The sequence below is a fragment of the Moschus berezovskii genome, chromosome 6, assembly GCF_049115385.1.
Source record: "Moschus berezovskii isolate FMDL1 chromosome 6, NW_MosBer_1.0, whole genome shotgun sequence".
Lineage (NCBI taxonomy): Eukaryota > Metazoa > Chordata > Mammalia > Artiodactyla > Moschidae > Moschus > Moschus berezovskii.
The window spans coordinates 33,989,642-34,004,328 of record NC_142465.1 but is presented as its reverse complement, the minus strand read 5'-3'; the positions used below and the strand labels follow the sequence as shown (position 1 = coordinate 34,004,328).

At 51.8% G+C, this 14,687-nt stretch overlaps 2 protein-coding genes across 6 annotated transcripts; both read left to right on the top strand.

Annotated features, from left to right (window-relative positions):
* The first annotated feature begins 2,242 nt into the window (after positions 1 to 2,242).
* Positions 2,243 to 7,881, top strand: GPD1 (glycerol-3-phosphate dehydrogenase 1). The gene is made up of 8 exons (XM_055396470.2): positions 2,243 to 2,373; positions 2,863 to 3,040; positions 3,844 to 3,984; positions 4,554 to 4,692; positions 4,932 to 5,044; positions 5,722 to 5,955; positions 6,177 to 6,283; positions 7,240 to 7,881. The coding sequence occupies exons 1-8, from the start codon at positions 2,333 to 2,335 to the stop codon at positions 7,334 to 7,336; spliced, it is 1,050 nt and encodes a 349-aa protein (XP_055252445.1). The 5' UTR covers positions 2,243 to 2,332; the 3' UTR covers positions 7,337 to 7,881.
* Positions 7,882 to 10,109: 2,228 nt separating this feature from the next.
* COX14 (cytochrome c oxidase assembly factor COX14) lies at positions 10,110 to 14,482 on the top strand. 5 transcript variants are annotated; one of them, XM_088836928.1, is made up of 3 exons: positions 10,292 to 10,410; positions 13,887 to 13,970; positions 14,062 to 14,482. In XM_088836928.1, the coding sequence occupies exon 3, from the start codon at positions 14,083 to 14,085 to the stop codon at positions 14,254 to 14,256; it is 174 nt and encodes a 57-aa protein (XP_088693054.1). In that variant the 5' UTR covers positions 10,292 to 10,410; positions 13,887 to 13,970; positions 14,062 to 14,082; the 3' UTR covers positions 14,257 to 14,482. The 5 variants fall into 5 exon arrangements, with proteins under 5 accessions (XP_088693053.1, XP_088693050.1, XP_088693054.1 ...); XM_088836926.1 differs by having other exon boundaries at positions 10,319 to 10,410; positions 13,934 to 13,970; positions 14,075 to 14,482; XM_088836925.1 differs by having other exon boundaries at positions 10,364 to 10,410; positions 14,075 to 14,482.
* The last annotated feature ends 205 nt before the right edge of the window (positions 14,483 to 14,687 follow it).

Genomic DNA, 14,687 nt, shown 5'->3' with positions numbered 1-14,687 from the left:
TGTAGATGGCCAGCCCCTCACTGGTAGAGTTAACACTCTCCTCAGGGTTGGTTCCTAGTAGCAGAAGCAGGAAATTCTGCCTCTGCTGCTGTCATAATAGGCTTGCTTCCCACCGGGTGGCTCTTTCCTTTCCTTCTTTGTGCCATTATCTAGCGTGGTTCTACCCAAGAAGGGGATTTAGGACACAGGATGAAGGCAACCACATTTCAAAATTGTAACTGAAAAGTTAACCTTTGCCTCCGTGGATGTGAATACTCAAGTATTGCCTATGTGCAATCAAACCCAGCAAGGATACATCCACTGTTCCCAGTCTGGAATGTGGGGGTTTATCAGACTTGAGTAGGGAAAGCAGAGAGAAGTGTGTGTGGGTGATAACTTGGAGTGGAAAAAATTGATGTCAAGGACATTGAAATGGCATCTGTTTTCACCCAGGCTAATTACATGTGTAATGAATGGCTGATGAACCATTATTAATTTCAAGCAAATAATCTACAGTTTGCTCTTGGGAAAAGAACTCTTGTGTAACAGATAAGTTCCTGTGACAAGCCAATTCTGAATCTCTGCACACTTCATTCCTGTATAAATGAACGAATTCTTTGTCTCCATACTACTAAAAATGATGGCAAGGACAAAATGAGAGATGGAAGCATTTAGGCAAAAACAGGTTATTTTATGCATAAACATCCATTCTTTGGGGTTCTCATCCTATGTGCCAGGGACAGAAGCATTCTTTCTCTTCATCACCCATAATCGGAGCTCCCAGCTGGCAGCCTGGCACTGGTGCCTTTTTCTCGATGCCAGTGCAATAACAGTAATCTGCAGGAAGCTGGATGTGTAGTAGGCTTAATTTTGTTCCTAAGAGAAACAATCAGCTAGTGATTTCATTTATGTCCCTGTAAGGGAACTCCCTGGCCATGGGAGCAGAGTATGGTGGGCTTTTCCAGTCCCTAGAACTTAGGAAACCATTTCTCCCCAGTCTTGATCTCAGGGCCACTGACCCTGATTCAGTGGTTGTACACAGACTCCCCTCTGGCCCAGTGCTTACAACAGTTGTCGGCCAGCAACAGCCCAGGGGGCCGGAAACACCCACTCAGCAGCTGGCCAAGCCAGGAGGTCAGCACGTGAGCACACAGTGGTGTCTGCCTTCCAGGCCAAGGTGCACTGACAGCTGGAGTGGTAGGGGCCTTTGCCCCGCTCTCCACATCAGCCTGGAAACCGAAGCTCCCTGCTGAAACATTGCTGTGGGCAATGTAGAGCCTTGAGCTACTCCATGCGTCCCTTCCATTCTCCCTCCTCCCAAAAGCACACACCCCACTTACTCTCAGTTACAGCATCTGAGACCACAAGGCTCTACAGAGGTCACGGCTGTCCCAGGCCCTGCCTGCCTCCCCTTTCTGGCTTCTGCAAAACAGCCACCAACCTGAAGGAGCCCCTGGCATGGTAGTTGCTGGGAAACCCAAGAAAAGTGAGGGAAGCTCAGTGCCTCTCAAGGATAGTGAACACTTGGGCTGCCTGCCTTCTCCTGTCCTCTTCAAGCCCAGAGTCTGCAAAAGACTTGTGGACCACTTTGCATCCAACTTTAACCCTTCCTGCCTCTTTTCTGGGAGGCGTTCAGGTGAGGAGAGGCTCACTGGTGGGTTCTGTTTCTCAGGCTAGTGGGGTCTTCTTATCCTTTGGCTACTCCCAAAGCAGGCCCTCCCCTCACCTTCTATGTGGTCTACCTTACATAAAAGGGCTCACACCCACCCACCTCACTAACTCACAGCCCTGCTGTGGAGCTAGAATGAGTGGGACTGGTGACATATGACCCATCACTGCCAGAGGATAAACCTGCAGAGCAGTTCTGGGGGTCCTGGGAGATCACATGGGGCAATTCCTACCTTGGAAAAGCAAGCATGCCTGTATCTGCTGCTAGGACTGAATACAGTTTACTTCAGGGCTAGGGGACAGACGGGAGTGTAGGGGACTGGTCACTTGTTCCTTATCTGGGCTTGCTCTTGGCAGGCCTCAAGATGAGCCCATTGCAGGGAGGGAGGGGGGTGAAGATCTGGGCTGCAGCCAAGGGAAGAAGCTTGCCAGCACCGTCAGCTGGCAAACCTAAGAGGAAAAGCGGGCCTGGTCTGTGCACCATTCCTGTTCCCCACCTGTCTCTCTCCCCTTTTCCCCCCTTTCCCTGGCCCTGCCAGACTCTGTCTCCCTGGGTGCCCGCCTTCCCTCCCCTGGAGGGCGGGGCTTGGCTGCACTCACGTGTGTTGGAGTTATATGCTCCCAGCCAGCAGGGGAGCTGGGGAGAGTGGCACCCAGCTGGCGGCTCAGGCAGAGAAGCGGCACCATGACCGGCAAGAAAGTCTGCATTGTAGGCTCTGGCAACTGGTAAGCAGCCCTGTCAAGGAGTGTGTTGGGGGGCAGGGGGGGCTCCCTCAAGTCTTCGGAAGTCAGGGAGGGAGACTTGGTGAGCAGGAAGTACTCCAGCTCCCGCTGCTGTCTCTTGCCTACCCCACCAGGACAGAGGGTGCCCCAACCCCTCCTGGCCCTTGCCTCTCGGCAGTGGCACCTGTTCCCCACAGGAAGGGAGACTCCAGAGTGCTCCCTGCCTGAAAAGCTGCATGGGCGGCAGTGGGGTGACAGTGTTGGGAGATCAGAAAGCTGGCGCCCTTCTCAAGCAGCAGTGGCAGGGAGACTGAGTCTCCTTTCTATTGCCTGCTCATTAGAGACACAGTGTCACAGGGGAGGGGGTGACAAGGGAGGTGGCAAGTAAATAATCCAGTGGATACTGTGATATCCCGAGGTGGAGCACTGTCCCCTCCCTTGCCACTGTTCCTGCCTCACTCCTCCACTTTCCGTGCTCCCCCCTCCCGCCAGGGGCTCAGCCATCGCCAAGATTGTGGGTGGCAATGCAGCCCAGCTGGCACACTTTGACCCACGGGTGACCATGTGGGTGTTTGAGGAAGACATCGGGGGCAGAAAGCTGACAGAGATCATCAACACACAGCACGAGAATGTCAAATACCTGCCAGGGCACAAGCTGCCCCCCAATGTGGTGAGCCCCAACACCCCATAGAAAGGGAGAGGGAAGTGGAGGGGTGCATTCCGGGAGGGGGCCATTTCATGTGCCACTGGACTTGAGAAGCATCTCAGGAGGGCTCCTCCAGGCACAGGGTATTCTTGTGCAGAGCTCCCAGAACACTTCTGGGACTGAGGACAACCTGTATGCATACCCCTGCATCTCCACCTTGCCCCGAGGGCTCCCAGGAGGAAAGGGAGGGGGAGAAGATGAGGAAGTTGGTCTCCATGACAACCAAAGGCAGGTTCTCTGGTTCCCAGACTTGGGGTTCGGGTAGTGCTTGCCTCGGGCTCTAATCCTGTTACTCATTCACTGAGTGATTGGCAGACGTAGAGACTGCTCCTTGGACTTAAGGTCTTTGGTCAAGACCATGTGGCTTATTCCCCAACTGGAAAGGGTGAGCAGGGAAAAGAGCAGGAAGACTGGGGCTCTCCATTCCCAGCTGGGGGCCCTAAGGAGCAGGGTGATGAAATCTCACTTGTCCTCTTCCTCCTGCCAAGCCCAGACCTTACTGTCCCACAGCCAAGGGCTAAGAGAGGGCTGGGAGGAGGTTTCCAGGAGTTCTCGAGTCCAGGACAGCTGAAGCTTAAGAGAAATGATGGCGAGGGGCAGAGAATAGAGTGTCTTGCTCCTCCAGGTTCAGCCCTTCCAGATTCAACCCCAAAACTACCCTTCCTTCTTCCCCACCAGCCTCACTCTGGCTCCTAGATCTCCTGAATGGGGCTCCACAGGGGCTAGAAGAAGTCTGTCAGGCCCATGAGCACTGGTCACCCCCACAGGTGGCTGTCCCTGATGTGGTCCAGGCTGCAGCGGATGCCGACATCCTGATTTTTGTGGTGCCCCATCAGTTCATCGGCAAGATCTGTGATCAGCTCAAGGGCCACCTGAAGGCCGAAACCATTGGCGTGTCTCTTATTAAGGTGCCAGAGACACTTTCCTGTGGAAGGGGGTACAGCCACCTGCTGTGGGGCTCAGGATTGGTGAAGTGAGACACACAGAAAACTGCACAAGTAGGCCAGGAATTTTCTGAAGAAAGGAGAAGAGTTGGCTTTGGGGAGACTTGAGAAGCAGATGCCAGGGGCCACTGGGAAGAGGAAGTTGGTTGGGGAGTAGATAAGGTATCAGTTTGGAGGCAGATGTCTTAGGGAATTTAGATGTATGAGGGATGCCTAGGGGATATGAGAAGCAGGCTGGTTTGAGGAGCTGGGCTGAGAAGGGATGGAAGCTGGTTTGGAATACTCAGGGGTGGGGTGTTCGGGGGTGTGGAGGGGATACATTACCCTGGAGAAGTAGGTTGTGGGAGAATTCTCGGATTCATTTTCACAGGCTATCTGCTCTCCTCACAGCAAGCTCTGGCTGCGCTGGACTAGGGGAGGACCTTTGGGGAGGGACACTGACGAACAGAGAATTTGGAAGGGGCAGGATTTCTGGGTGGGAAGCCCTCAGCTGGGGTAAAAGGCACGTGTCCTAAGCTCCATCCTGTGCCCAGGGGGTAGACGAGGGCCCCAAGGGGCTGAAGCTCATCTCTGAAGTGATTGGGGAGCGCCTTGGCATCCCCATGAGCGTGCTGATGGGGGCCAACATTGCCAACGAGGTGGCTGATGAGAAGTTCTGTGAGACAACCATTGGTGAGATCCCACCCACCTACATACACAGTGCAACTCCAGGCATATCCCCTCCCCGTGCTTTATTTCCCACCCACCGAGCCATCTTCTCCCCATAAGGCAGGCGAAGGAAGAAGACCCCAGCATTAGAGGTGAGGGGGGTTGGATGCTCCTATGGAAAGAGTTGTAGGTCCTACTTCGGGCAGGTGTGGGAAGAAGAGTCAAGAGCCCCTTCTTAAAGCGTTACCCCCTCCCCAATTTAGGTACCAAGAACCTGGCCCACGGACAGCTTCTGAAAGAGTTGATGCAGACACCCAATTTCCGCATCACGGTGGTGCAGGAGGTGGACACAGTAGAGATCTGTGGGGCCTTAAAGGTGAGAGGGGCACAGAGGCAGCTATGGGGTGGGGAGAAGGTCCTCAAAGAAGGCCTAGCTTAGCTGGACAATGCTGCTGGGACTCCAGGTGCTCACTCCCCATCCTCGCTGAGTACACTACACATGGGAAGCGCTGCAGAAGCAAAGCCAGGATCGCTCAGGCCTGCAATCGCTTACCTTCAGACACTGGGCTCCCTTCTTCCTTCCCTCTGTAGCCCCTTGTCGGACACCCTATCCCTGGCTCAAAGGGCTGGTCTGGTGGGGAAGAGGAGATGCCCTGGTGGAGCACCCACAGTAACGGGAGATGAGATGTCCAGGACACCAAGACAGACTGATGAACAGAACTCTGGCTCCCAGACAGAGCTATGGATGGCTATCAGAGACATAAAACAGCCATGGATGGGTGGGCCAGGTAGACTGGTTTTCAGGGAAAGTCCTCAAGGATGGAGTATAGGGCAGGGCTGTGGGGAGCCAGGAAGCACAAGTCCAGGCTAAAAGAAGAGTGCAGCAAGTGGGGAAACCAAGAGTGGAAGGAGTTGAGGAGCCCCCCACCTTCCTTCATTATGAAGGAAGCAGGCATGTCTGGGCTGATGGAAGAAGTACGAGGCAGGTGCTGAGGGTCCCAAGTGGGGCCTGCGGGTGGGATCCTTTTTCACCCATGACTCCACTCTTCAAAGAATATAGTGGCCGTGGGGGCTGGCTTCTGTGACGGCCTGGGCTTTGGCGACAACACCAAAGCGGCTGTGATCCGACTGGGACTCATGGAGATGATCGCCTTCGCCAAGCTCTTCTGCAGCGGCTCTGTGTCCTCTGCCACCTTCTTGGAGAGCTGCGGTGTTGCTGACCTCATCACTACCTGCTACGGCGGGCGGAACCGAAAGGTGGCCGAGGCCTTCGCCCGCACAGGAAAGGTGGGCTCTGGGGAGAATGGAGCAGGGAGGTTGGGCCCTGTAGGTGTTAAGGCAGAGGAACCTGGCTCGTGGCATCTCTTGAGCACAAACATTAAGGTTGTTGTGAACATTCCCATTTCTTTCCTCTTAAGACCCACCTCCTGCCGGAGCCCCAGTCTCTCCATTTCACACTGACAACTCCCCTCTCCCATTTCCATCTGCCCGTCCTATTTTCTTCACAGTCCATTGAACAGTTGGAGAAAGAGATGCTGAATGGACAGAAGCTGCAGGGGCCCCAGACAGCCCGGGAGCTGCACAGTATCCTCCAGCACAAAGGCATGGTGGACAAGTAAGTGTCTGCCCCAGCCCCACTCGTGAGGGAACCATGGCCAGAAGTGCTCTCCCTGTTCATCATCTTCCGGAACCCTCTTCCCTGCCCACGTGAAGTGCGCAGAGAGGGAAAGGTTGTCTTAAGTTTACACACAGAACCAAGAGCCTAGAGAGGGTCTAGTGGGCCCACTGTCCCCAGCTAGTGCATTGTCTTTGAATTCTTTCCAGTCTAGTGCTCTTTATACCACACTGCTGCCGCTGCTGCTGCTGCCAGGACCCTTCAAATGGCCTCCCGCTTTCCTCTGCTATGTGGGTGGACAGGAATAAGTTTCTGTGACTGTCCTGCTTCTCTGTTCATCACCCTCAGTCTAAGCCACTTCTTTGAGGCCATCCCTTCTGTCCCCGAATCCTGTCCTGGGTGGTGAGGTGTGAGGAAAAGGACAGTCTTCTTTTCAGGGAGCACAGAGACAGTGGGGGTGATGAACTGATCAGAGCAGAGCTCTGTTGATTTGAGAAAGAATCATACAGCAAGAGAGTTCGAAACAAGCTCAGAAGATCAGCTCACGACCGGTCAGGTAAAGCCTCCTGGTAAAAAGGAGCAGCCTGGGAAGAAGGAAACTGGCATTTACTGAGCACCTTCACATAACTCATAATCACTTCTTCACTATTTTGTTATACTGACTCCCTTTTACAGCTGATGATACTGAGGCTCAGAGAGGTTAAGTGGCTTGCCCAGCTGGAACAGAAAGTTTATGTCAGGAAATCACTCAGGCAAGTTCAGTATGATAGGGAGAAGGGCAATAAGAACTTGACCCTAAAACCCAGGGCTAGGAAATTCAAATTCTCAGCAGTTGGAAATTGAGAGCCAGGGTCTGCTTGAGCTTGAAGGCAGGAGAGCAGGGAGTAGAGGGTTAGGGGCTGGAGGACTGGGGGCTTGTCTGGAGGCCAAGCTGGCTCTGTCCTTCCCTATTCTAGGTTCCCTCTGTTCACAGCTGTGTACAAGGTATGCTACGAGAACCTGCCAGTGGGGGAATTCATCCGCTGCCTGCAGGATCATCCAGAACACATGTGAGCAGGCCTGAGGCCCAGGCCAGGCAGCCTCTTTATCCCAGTGGAGAGAGGCAGAAGCTTGGGGTGCCTGGCCACCACAGTTTCTGGGACTCCCCACAGAGCAGCGTCTTCTCAGCTTTTCACTGAGTCACAGGAGGCTGAGGGCCCAGGTTCCTGCCTGGAGATCCTGAAGCAGCCCACAACCTCTCAGCCATCACATCTCACCAGAAACGGAGTTGCCTAGTCCCTCTCCAAATAGGGCGCTTTCTCCCTGTCCTGTGATAGGGGCAGAATCAGCCCCAGAGTGGCCTGATTTGGGCCTGTGGGGGGAGGAGGGGAGGGAAAGGAAGGCAAAGCAAGGGCTGCTTCGTGCTGCCTCACATAGACCAGAATTCTTGTCCCCGTGCCTCAGCTACAAGAGGGATGAGGCAAGGGCTGCAGGGAGGGGTCTGGGCTTCTGAGCTGACATGGCCACAGGGACCCCTTTGCTCTGACCTCTGCCAGGCCCCACAGGGCATCAGTGGATCCCTCAGTGTTTGTTCACAAAATACAAAGATCTCAAACAACCGTCTTCTAGCTTCTCCTAGCAACATCTGCGTCCTCAGAAAGCTCTGGTCATCTCCCCTTTCCCCCTGCCCCAGGCTGCCCTGGCACCAGAGTTGCTGCCACGCTGGCATCTCTGGCCATGGGGCTTGTCATTCTCCCTCGGGACTTCCCAGTTCCGAGTTCTTTGCCAGCTCCTCCCCACCATGCGTGACCTTTCCAAGCCTCTCTCACCCTCCCGGCCAGTACCCTCTTTGGGGAGCAGGAACTTAATCTGCTGACAGAGCTACACCTTTTCATAGCAAACTCAGATCACCCTGCTCCCTGTGACCTTTGTAACTTCTCTGCCTCCCTTCTTGGGAGCTCTAGTGGGGGGAGGTTTCAGCTGGGTCCCTCCTGCTGCTGTCTCCCAAAGACATCTTGGATCCTTACCTCCTCCTAAACTCTATACCCAATTCTCAGCTACCCCTAGAGTAGCCAGGGCAGTTAACCAGCACCTGTACCTGGAGGCTAAAGGGCCAGAGAGTGGGTAAGGGAGGAAGAGCAGGTCCCCATCTTGGTGGTCCTGACACTCCAAGGTCAGCTCTCCTTTGTCACCTGAAGGCATTCTCATGCGGTATTGACTTCTCTAGCACCTCAGGAGCTGGGAAACTCATGGAGGAGGAAAAATATCAAATCACACTACTCCCTGGGGTGAGAGGAGGAGGGAGAGGTCTGTGCTTTGCAGTGGCCTTGCTCCAGGCTGGAATGGCAGCAGGGGAATGTCACAGGTCAGCAGCTTGAGCCCCTGGCTATAAATAGAGCCCAAGGGCTCCTGTCACACAGCAGAGGGTCTCAGCTTCCTGTGTGGCAGTGCCTGGCACACTGGCTCTGGCCAGCATTAAGTTAATCTTCCCTTACTCCTGGACAAACCAGGCGGGTGCTTGAGAAGAGGAGTCAGTCTCATCAGTGAAGGGCAGAGTTTCCTGGGTTAGGCAGTGAGGCTGGACCCAGGTCAGGTGCTGACTGGATCCACAAACTGCCTCTCCAGGAGGTCAAAGTCAGGGCAAAATGACAGCTCCTTCCCTAGGCTGCAGCTGCGACCCTCTTGGAGAGTCAGAAACCTTTGCTTATTTTTGTTCACTCCACGATTAACAATGGTGGCAAGGCAAGGGCTGCTTCGTGCTGCCTCACATAGACCAGAATTCTTGTCCCCATGCCTCAGCTACAAGAGGGATGAGGCAAGGGCTGCAGGGAGGGGTCTGGGCTTTTGAGCTGACATGGCCCCACGGACCCCTTTGCTCTGACCTCTGCCAGGCCCCACAGGGCATCAATGGATCTCTCAGTGTTTGTTCACAAAATACAAAGATCTCAAACAACCGCCTTCTAGCTTCTCCTAGCAACATCTGCGTCCTCAGAAAGCTCTGGTCATCTCCCCTTTCCCCCTCCCCCAGGCTGCCCTGGCACCAGAGTTGCTGCCACACTGGCATCTCTGGCCATGGGGTTTGTCATTCTCCCTCGGGACTTCCCCCTTAATCAGGCCTACTTGCCTATCCAAAACAATTTTTGCCTATCCAAAAACCGATTTGGTTTTTCCAGAAACAAGTTGGGGAAGGCCACTTAACTGTACGTGGCGGTGCGTGTGCAGTGGTGCATCACTACATGCGTATGTTTTCACTCATGCCACAGGAAAAAGGAAAAAAGAAATCATTCCTCAATTGTCCCGGCCACTCCCGGCCCCTTGCTGGAGTGCCCACTCAATCCCGCTTTCCCCAACTGGCATCCCCCCAATCCTTTACGGGCGCTTCTTTGGAGCTATATCACGCCGCCTGAAAGCGGGGAGGTCACATGGGACAGAAACATTACGGAAATGCGACCCTTGCGCCCAATCCGGCCCATGGCCACACCTGCGGCAGTCCTGGGTGGTCGGATTCCTACCTGAGCTGGGCTTAAGGGCCGGCGGCGGGGAAGAGGGCAGCTCCAATCTGTAGGGGGCGCACAGTCCCCTTCAGAGGGCTGACTTCGAGAGAACCTACCTAGTTACCGGAGACGTCACTGCGCCACAGGCTGAGGATTGGCTGGTTTCCTCAGAGTCGAAGAGAAAGGTCGCCTTTTCTCTGGAGACTGAGTGTCCTAAAAGTTCTGGTTCCAGAACGGGTCGCCAAAGACCCTTTCTCAGTGAAGAATGACTACAACCCCCAGAAATCAACGGGCCTTTCCGAGAGGAAGACTCGTCTGAGGATGCGTAGTAAAGGCGCCTGACCCGGAAGTCGGAAGTTCAAAGGCGGCAACCAGTCTGAGCTGCGAGCGGCGCGGGCTCCCGCCTTCGTGGGCGGGGTTATGCTGCGTCAGACGCGCAGGGCTCTACCCTCGTCGGGAGCCAAGTTCTAGAGGGTAAGCGGGGTGAGGGGGCGGGAGAAAGGGTGGTGTTCGGCACCAATAGCGCCTCAGCGTTCAGTGTTGTTCCTGGGCCACTGTCCTTACTCGTCTGGTCCCGGGTGCTGCTTCCGGCTACGCTCGGAGGTCGCGCAGGTTGGAGGCCTCGGTCGGACGGGAGGGAGCGGCAGCATCCAGGTACGCCCTGTGTCAGGCCGGAGCCCGGGCCGCCGGTGTGCTGAGGCCCGCTGGGGCCGGCCTTTGCTTACCGCGTCCTCGCATGCCCAGTCTTCCGTGTCCTTGAGGTTTACCGCGTATCGTGCGCTGCTTCCAGCTCAGCATCCTCCTCGCGGCCGGAGGTTTCTGTCAGGCCTTGACTCCACCGCGCGTTTTGTCCTGCACGCTCTGACTCTAGTAACTCTGAGCCTTTCTCATCTTGTAGTCCGCTGTGCCCTGAAATGCAGCTTTCCCGGGCACCCGTTCCTGTTTATCGATTAACTGGCTCCACTCCTTTACTGCTTTCAATTCCTGGGATGGTCTCCCCCACCCTCTTCACTGACGTAAATCCTCCCAATCCTTCTAATGACTGCTGCCTGCCCGTCTCCACCTTTCTGCTAACTTTTCTTGAGCCCTCACTTTGTCTCTGAAGTCTCAAAATGCCTCTTTCTTCTGGTCACCGCTGTCTTCTACCTTGTCTAACAGAATTTGGGATGCACAGCTTATCCCCATCAAACCATAAACTCCTTTGGGCCAGAAGCCACCTTCTCTGCAGCCTTCATTCGTAGCCCGAGTGAAAGGTAGATAAGTGAGTAAATCTAAGCTGAGGTGGATGGACCCATTTGAGGAAATGAGTTTTCCAGAGGAGAGAGATCTGAGCTTTGAGGTTCTCCCATGTTCAGGGGGCAGAAAAAGAGAAAAGAGCCACAATTTGAAAAGGTTTTTATAGATTACACCCCTGTGTCATTTTTCTTTATGGTTCTTGTTTTCTTTTTGTTGTTGTTATTGTGAAACCAGTCTAACCCCGTAACAGACCCTTGAGCTTTATTGAGAAACCTGATGCCCCATAGATGAGAAGGTTCTCCTGCTAACCTCAAAAATTTTCATTTTCAAGGTTAATCCTTCTACTTGGACTTCTAATTTCCTCTTTCTCTGGGCCATCATAGATCTTATTCCATCCCACCCACCTCACTCAGTTTAGCCACCGTTTCTTCTTTTCTTCTCTGGGAGTTGGGATGGACAGGGAAGGCTGGCCCGCTGCAGTCTGTGGGGTTGCAGAGTAGGACCTGACTGAGTGAGTGAATTGAACTTCTCTGAAAACATTCAAATCTCCTTATCAGTAAACAAAACAAAACTAGAATTTACTTGACCTTGTGTTACCTTCACAAGCTGCTACTCTATCATTGCCATTCCCTTAATCAGCAAATTACAATATAGGTTCTTATCTTTGGGGTGAAAGGGGGTTATGATCCTTCTAATCATCTGTTTCTCTCTATCCTAGAAAAATGCATAGACATGTTGGGGTTCATGGGCCTTTTTTCATTCTGGCCCAGTACACCCGAGAGATAAAGCATACCTCTGTTAGTGGCAGTGACTTGATAGAGTAGTGATTTTCAACCATGGTCATGGTTAAATGAAAGAGCATTCCACATGTTTCTGGAATTTCCTACCTGTTTTCCTTCCCTAATTGTTTTCTTTCTTTAAACTGGTGTTCCCTTGACTTCACTCTCTATGGTTTTATCCTCTAATTTGGTGTCACTTTTTATTTTCATATGTATCTGTAGCCTAGCCTCTTTCCCAGGATTTGTTCCATATTTGCATATCCATGTGCCTGACAGACATCATCACGTGAATTTTGCATTAAGCATCTTAACTTGAACATGTCCAATTCATCATCTTGGCTGACGCTTCCTGCCACCACCACTATCCCCATAAACACATATAGACACGCCTGTTTCTTCTCTTTCTATTAATGGTATCGCACTCCATAAAGTTTCCTCAGTTAACTTGTAGATACATCAGCTTTGCTCTAACCCATCCAGTTAATAAGCCTTGTTCTACTTCCAGAATAATTTCTTCATCCGTGTTCTCCTTTTCTACTGCCCTGCTTTAGCTCAGGGTCTGAAAAGAGTTTTTGTTAATTTGAAAATAGAAATCTCAGGTTGGATTAGACAGGAGAAGAGATTCTAGAAAATTTTCATCGGTAGATCTTCTGTCACTCTTCTAGGCAAGATCTACCATCCTGTCTCCAGCCTTCTTCCTCCAGCTCTGAGAAGAGGTGGTCCTATAAGTGGTTAGCATCTGGCCAGGGTAATGGGGGATAGGATGAGAAAGAATAAGTTAGGCGGAGTTTGAAGGCTGCCAAGTCTCTTTGCTGGGAGCTTATTACCTTAGTGTCCTGCTGTGTGTGTGTTTCTGTCTCACAGCTTAGAGGCCTTTCAAACTTCAAATAACCTGAAAACAGCCCTTTCTTATCTTGCCCCTGTGCCATTTGGTTTTCTTTCTCTGACCTTATTTAGTGTTACTTTCAATAGCCACTTGGAATTATGATTCAAGGAAGCTGTGCCTCAGCTCAGCATTGGGATCCACCCTCAAGGACTGGCTCAAAGGCAGTGTTCAAATCATGGGACTTACTTTGAAAAGTAATTAGACATCTTACCCTACTCGAGAGCCCCTCAACCAGCTAATTCTGAACTTCTCTCCTTTCAAATTCTTTACTTTTAAGAAACCTATTCTCACTAACTGCAGTCAGATTTTTAATTCTCTCAGCAGAGTCCCAGATTGAGGAACATTTTGTTCAAGATGAGAGATTCTCATTCTAAACTTTCTCTTGTTCCCTAGCTCAGAATATCCAGGGTACACTTAAATTAGAAGTAATTTATCTCAGGCAAATGTGAGTTAACAGTTTGCTGGGGTCTCAGTAAGTTTCTTTTTAGCCCTTGGGATAGGTTCTTGGTTTTATGTTTGAAACTTAAAATTAATGCTGTAGAAGGTTATGTCTAATTGAAACAATATAAACATACTGTTGGCACTATTTCAAGTATACTATGGCTTAAACAGATGCTTGAAGACCAACCTGGGAATCTGAGCCAGAAATAAGATGATTTTATGGGAAAACAAATTGGATATTGCCCAGAAGGCTCCTATTTGATCCTCCTTGAGAGAATAATATACTGCTAACATTTAATCTCTGGCTATTTCCATTAATTCATTACTGGCCAGGAAAACTGATGTGTGCCTAAAGTAATGCACCAATTAAGAACATTTCTAGGTGGTCTGTACCAATCACTTCATTCCATAAACATGGAGGGTCAAGTGTTAGCTGTGATGTCATTCATATACACCTGGTTTGGGCTGTGTTTCTGTACCTTGTATGCAGACTTTATTTGCCCTTTTGAATCTTAAAGAGTTCCCAATATCTTCCAGTATGTGCTGTGCTTAGTTGCTCAGTCATGTCCTCCTCTTTGTGACCTCATGGACTGTAACCCGTCAGGCTCCTCTGTCTGTGGGAATTCTCCAGGCAAGGATACTGGAGTGGATTGTCATGCCCTCCCCCATGGGATCTTCCCAACCCAGGGATTGAACCCAGGTCTCCCGCATTGCGGGCAGATTCTTTACCAGCTGAGCCACCAGGGAAACCCAAGAATACTGGAGTGAGTAGCCTATCCCTTCTCCAGGGGATCTTCCCAACCCAGGAATTGAACCGGGGTCTCCTGCATTGCAGGTGGATTCTTTACCAGCTGGTCTACCAAACTCTGCATGTGAGTAGGAGCTATTCAGAATAAGAGTGCAGCCAAATAAGCAGGGGAGGGGGCTGGGCAGATGAGGCCTTATCCTTGGGTCTAAATCCAGTCTATCTTTATAGGGGACAGCATGCCAACTGCCAAGCAACTAGCTGACATTGGCTACAAGACCTTCTCCACCTCCATGATGCTCCTCACTGTGTATGGGGGCTACCTCTGCAGTGTCCGAGCCTACCACTATTTCCAGCGGCGCAGCTCCCAGCGCCAGGCTGCGGAAGAACAGAAGACCTCAGGAACCCTATAGAACTGGGGCGCTTTTTTCCTTGAGCAGAGACGCGTGAGGCATGCTGTGGAAAGACTGCACCTGCAATCATTTCTGAGTCAAGAGGACCAGGGCCTTACTGGCTTTTGAACTCTGGAAAATGCCCATATTTTCTCTGGTACAGCCAGTTTGGAGAGGCTATTGAATCAAAACAGGAATGGGAGGGTGAGGCACACCTATAGACATTAAATACTTAGCCATAGCTGTCTCTTGGTGTTTTTGTTTATTTGAATAGGGTGTGGAGCACAGAGGTGGGGCCTTGACTACACATTTTTTAGTGAAAAGACTGCCCAGCACCTGTATAAATCCCCTGAGAAGACTGTAAAGACCAAAGCTCTCTTTTGATCAGGGGCCATTTCTGGACCAGTTATTATGTCCAAGTAATGGGGTTCTGTGGTCAGCATGGCCACACG

Bases quoted from the DNA above. Each gene is read 5' to 3' on its own strand.
- GPD1 (XM_055396470.2), top strand. From the start codon at position 2,333: ATGACCGGCAAGAAAGTCTGCATTGTAGGCTCTGGCAACTG. The intron at 3,041-3,843 runs GTGAGCCCCAAC...TCACCCCCACAG, and splicing joins ACAAGCTGCCCCCCAATGTG to GTGGCTGTCCCTGATGTGGT. The intron at 5,956-6,176 runs GTGGGCTCTGGG...TTTTCTTCACAG, and splicing joins CCTTCGCCCGCACAGGAAAG to TCCATTGAACAGTTGGAGAA.
- COX14 (XM_088836927.1), top strand. From the start codon at position 14,083: ATGCCAACTGCCAAGCAACTAGCTGACATTGGCTACAAGACCTTCTCC.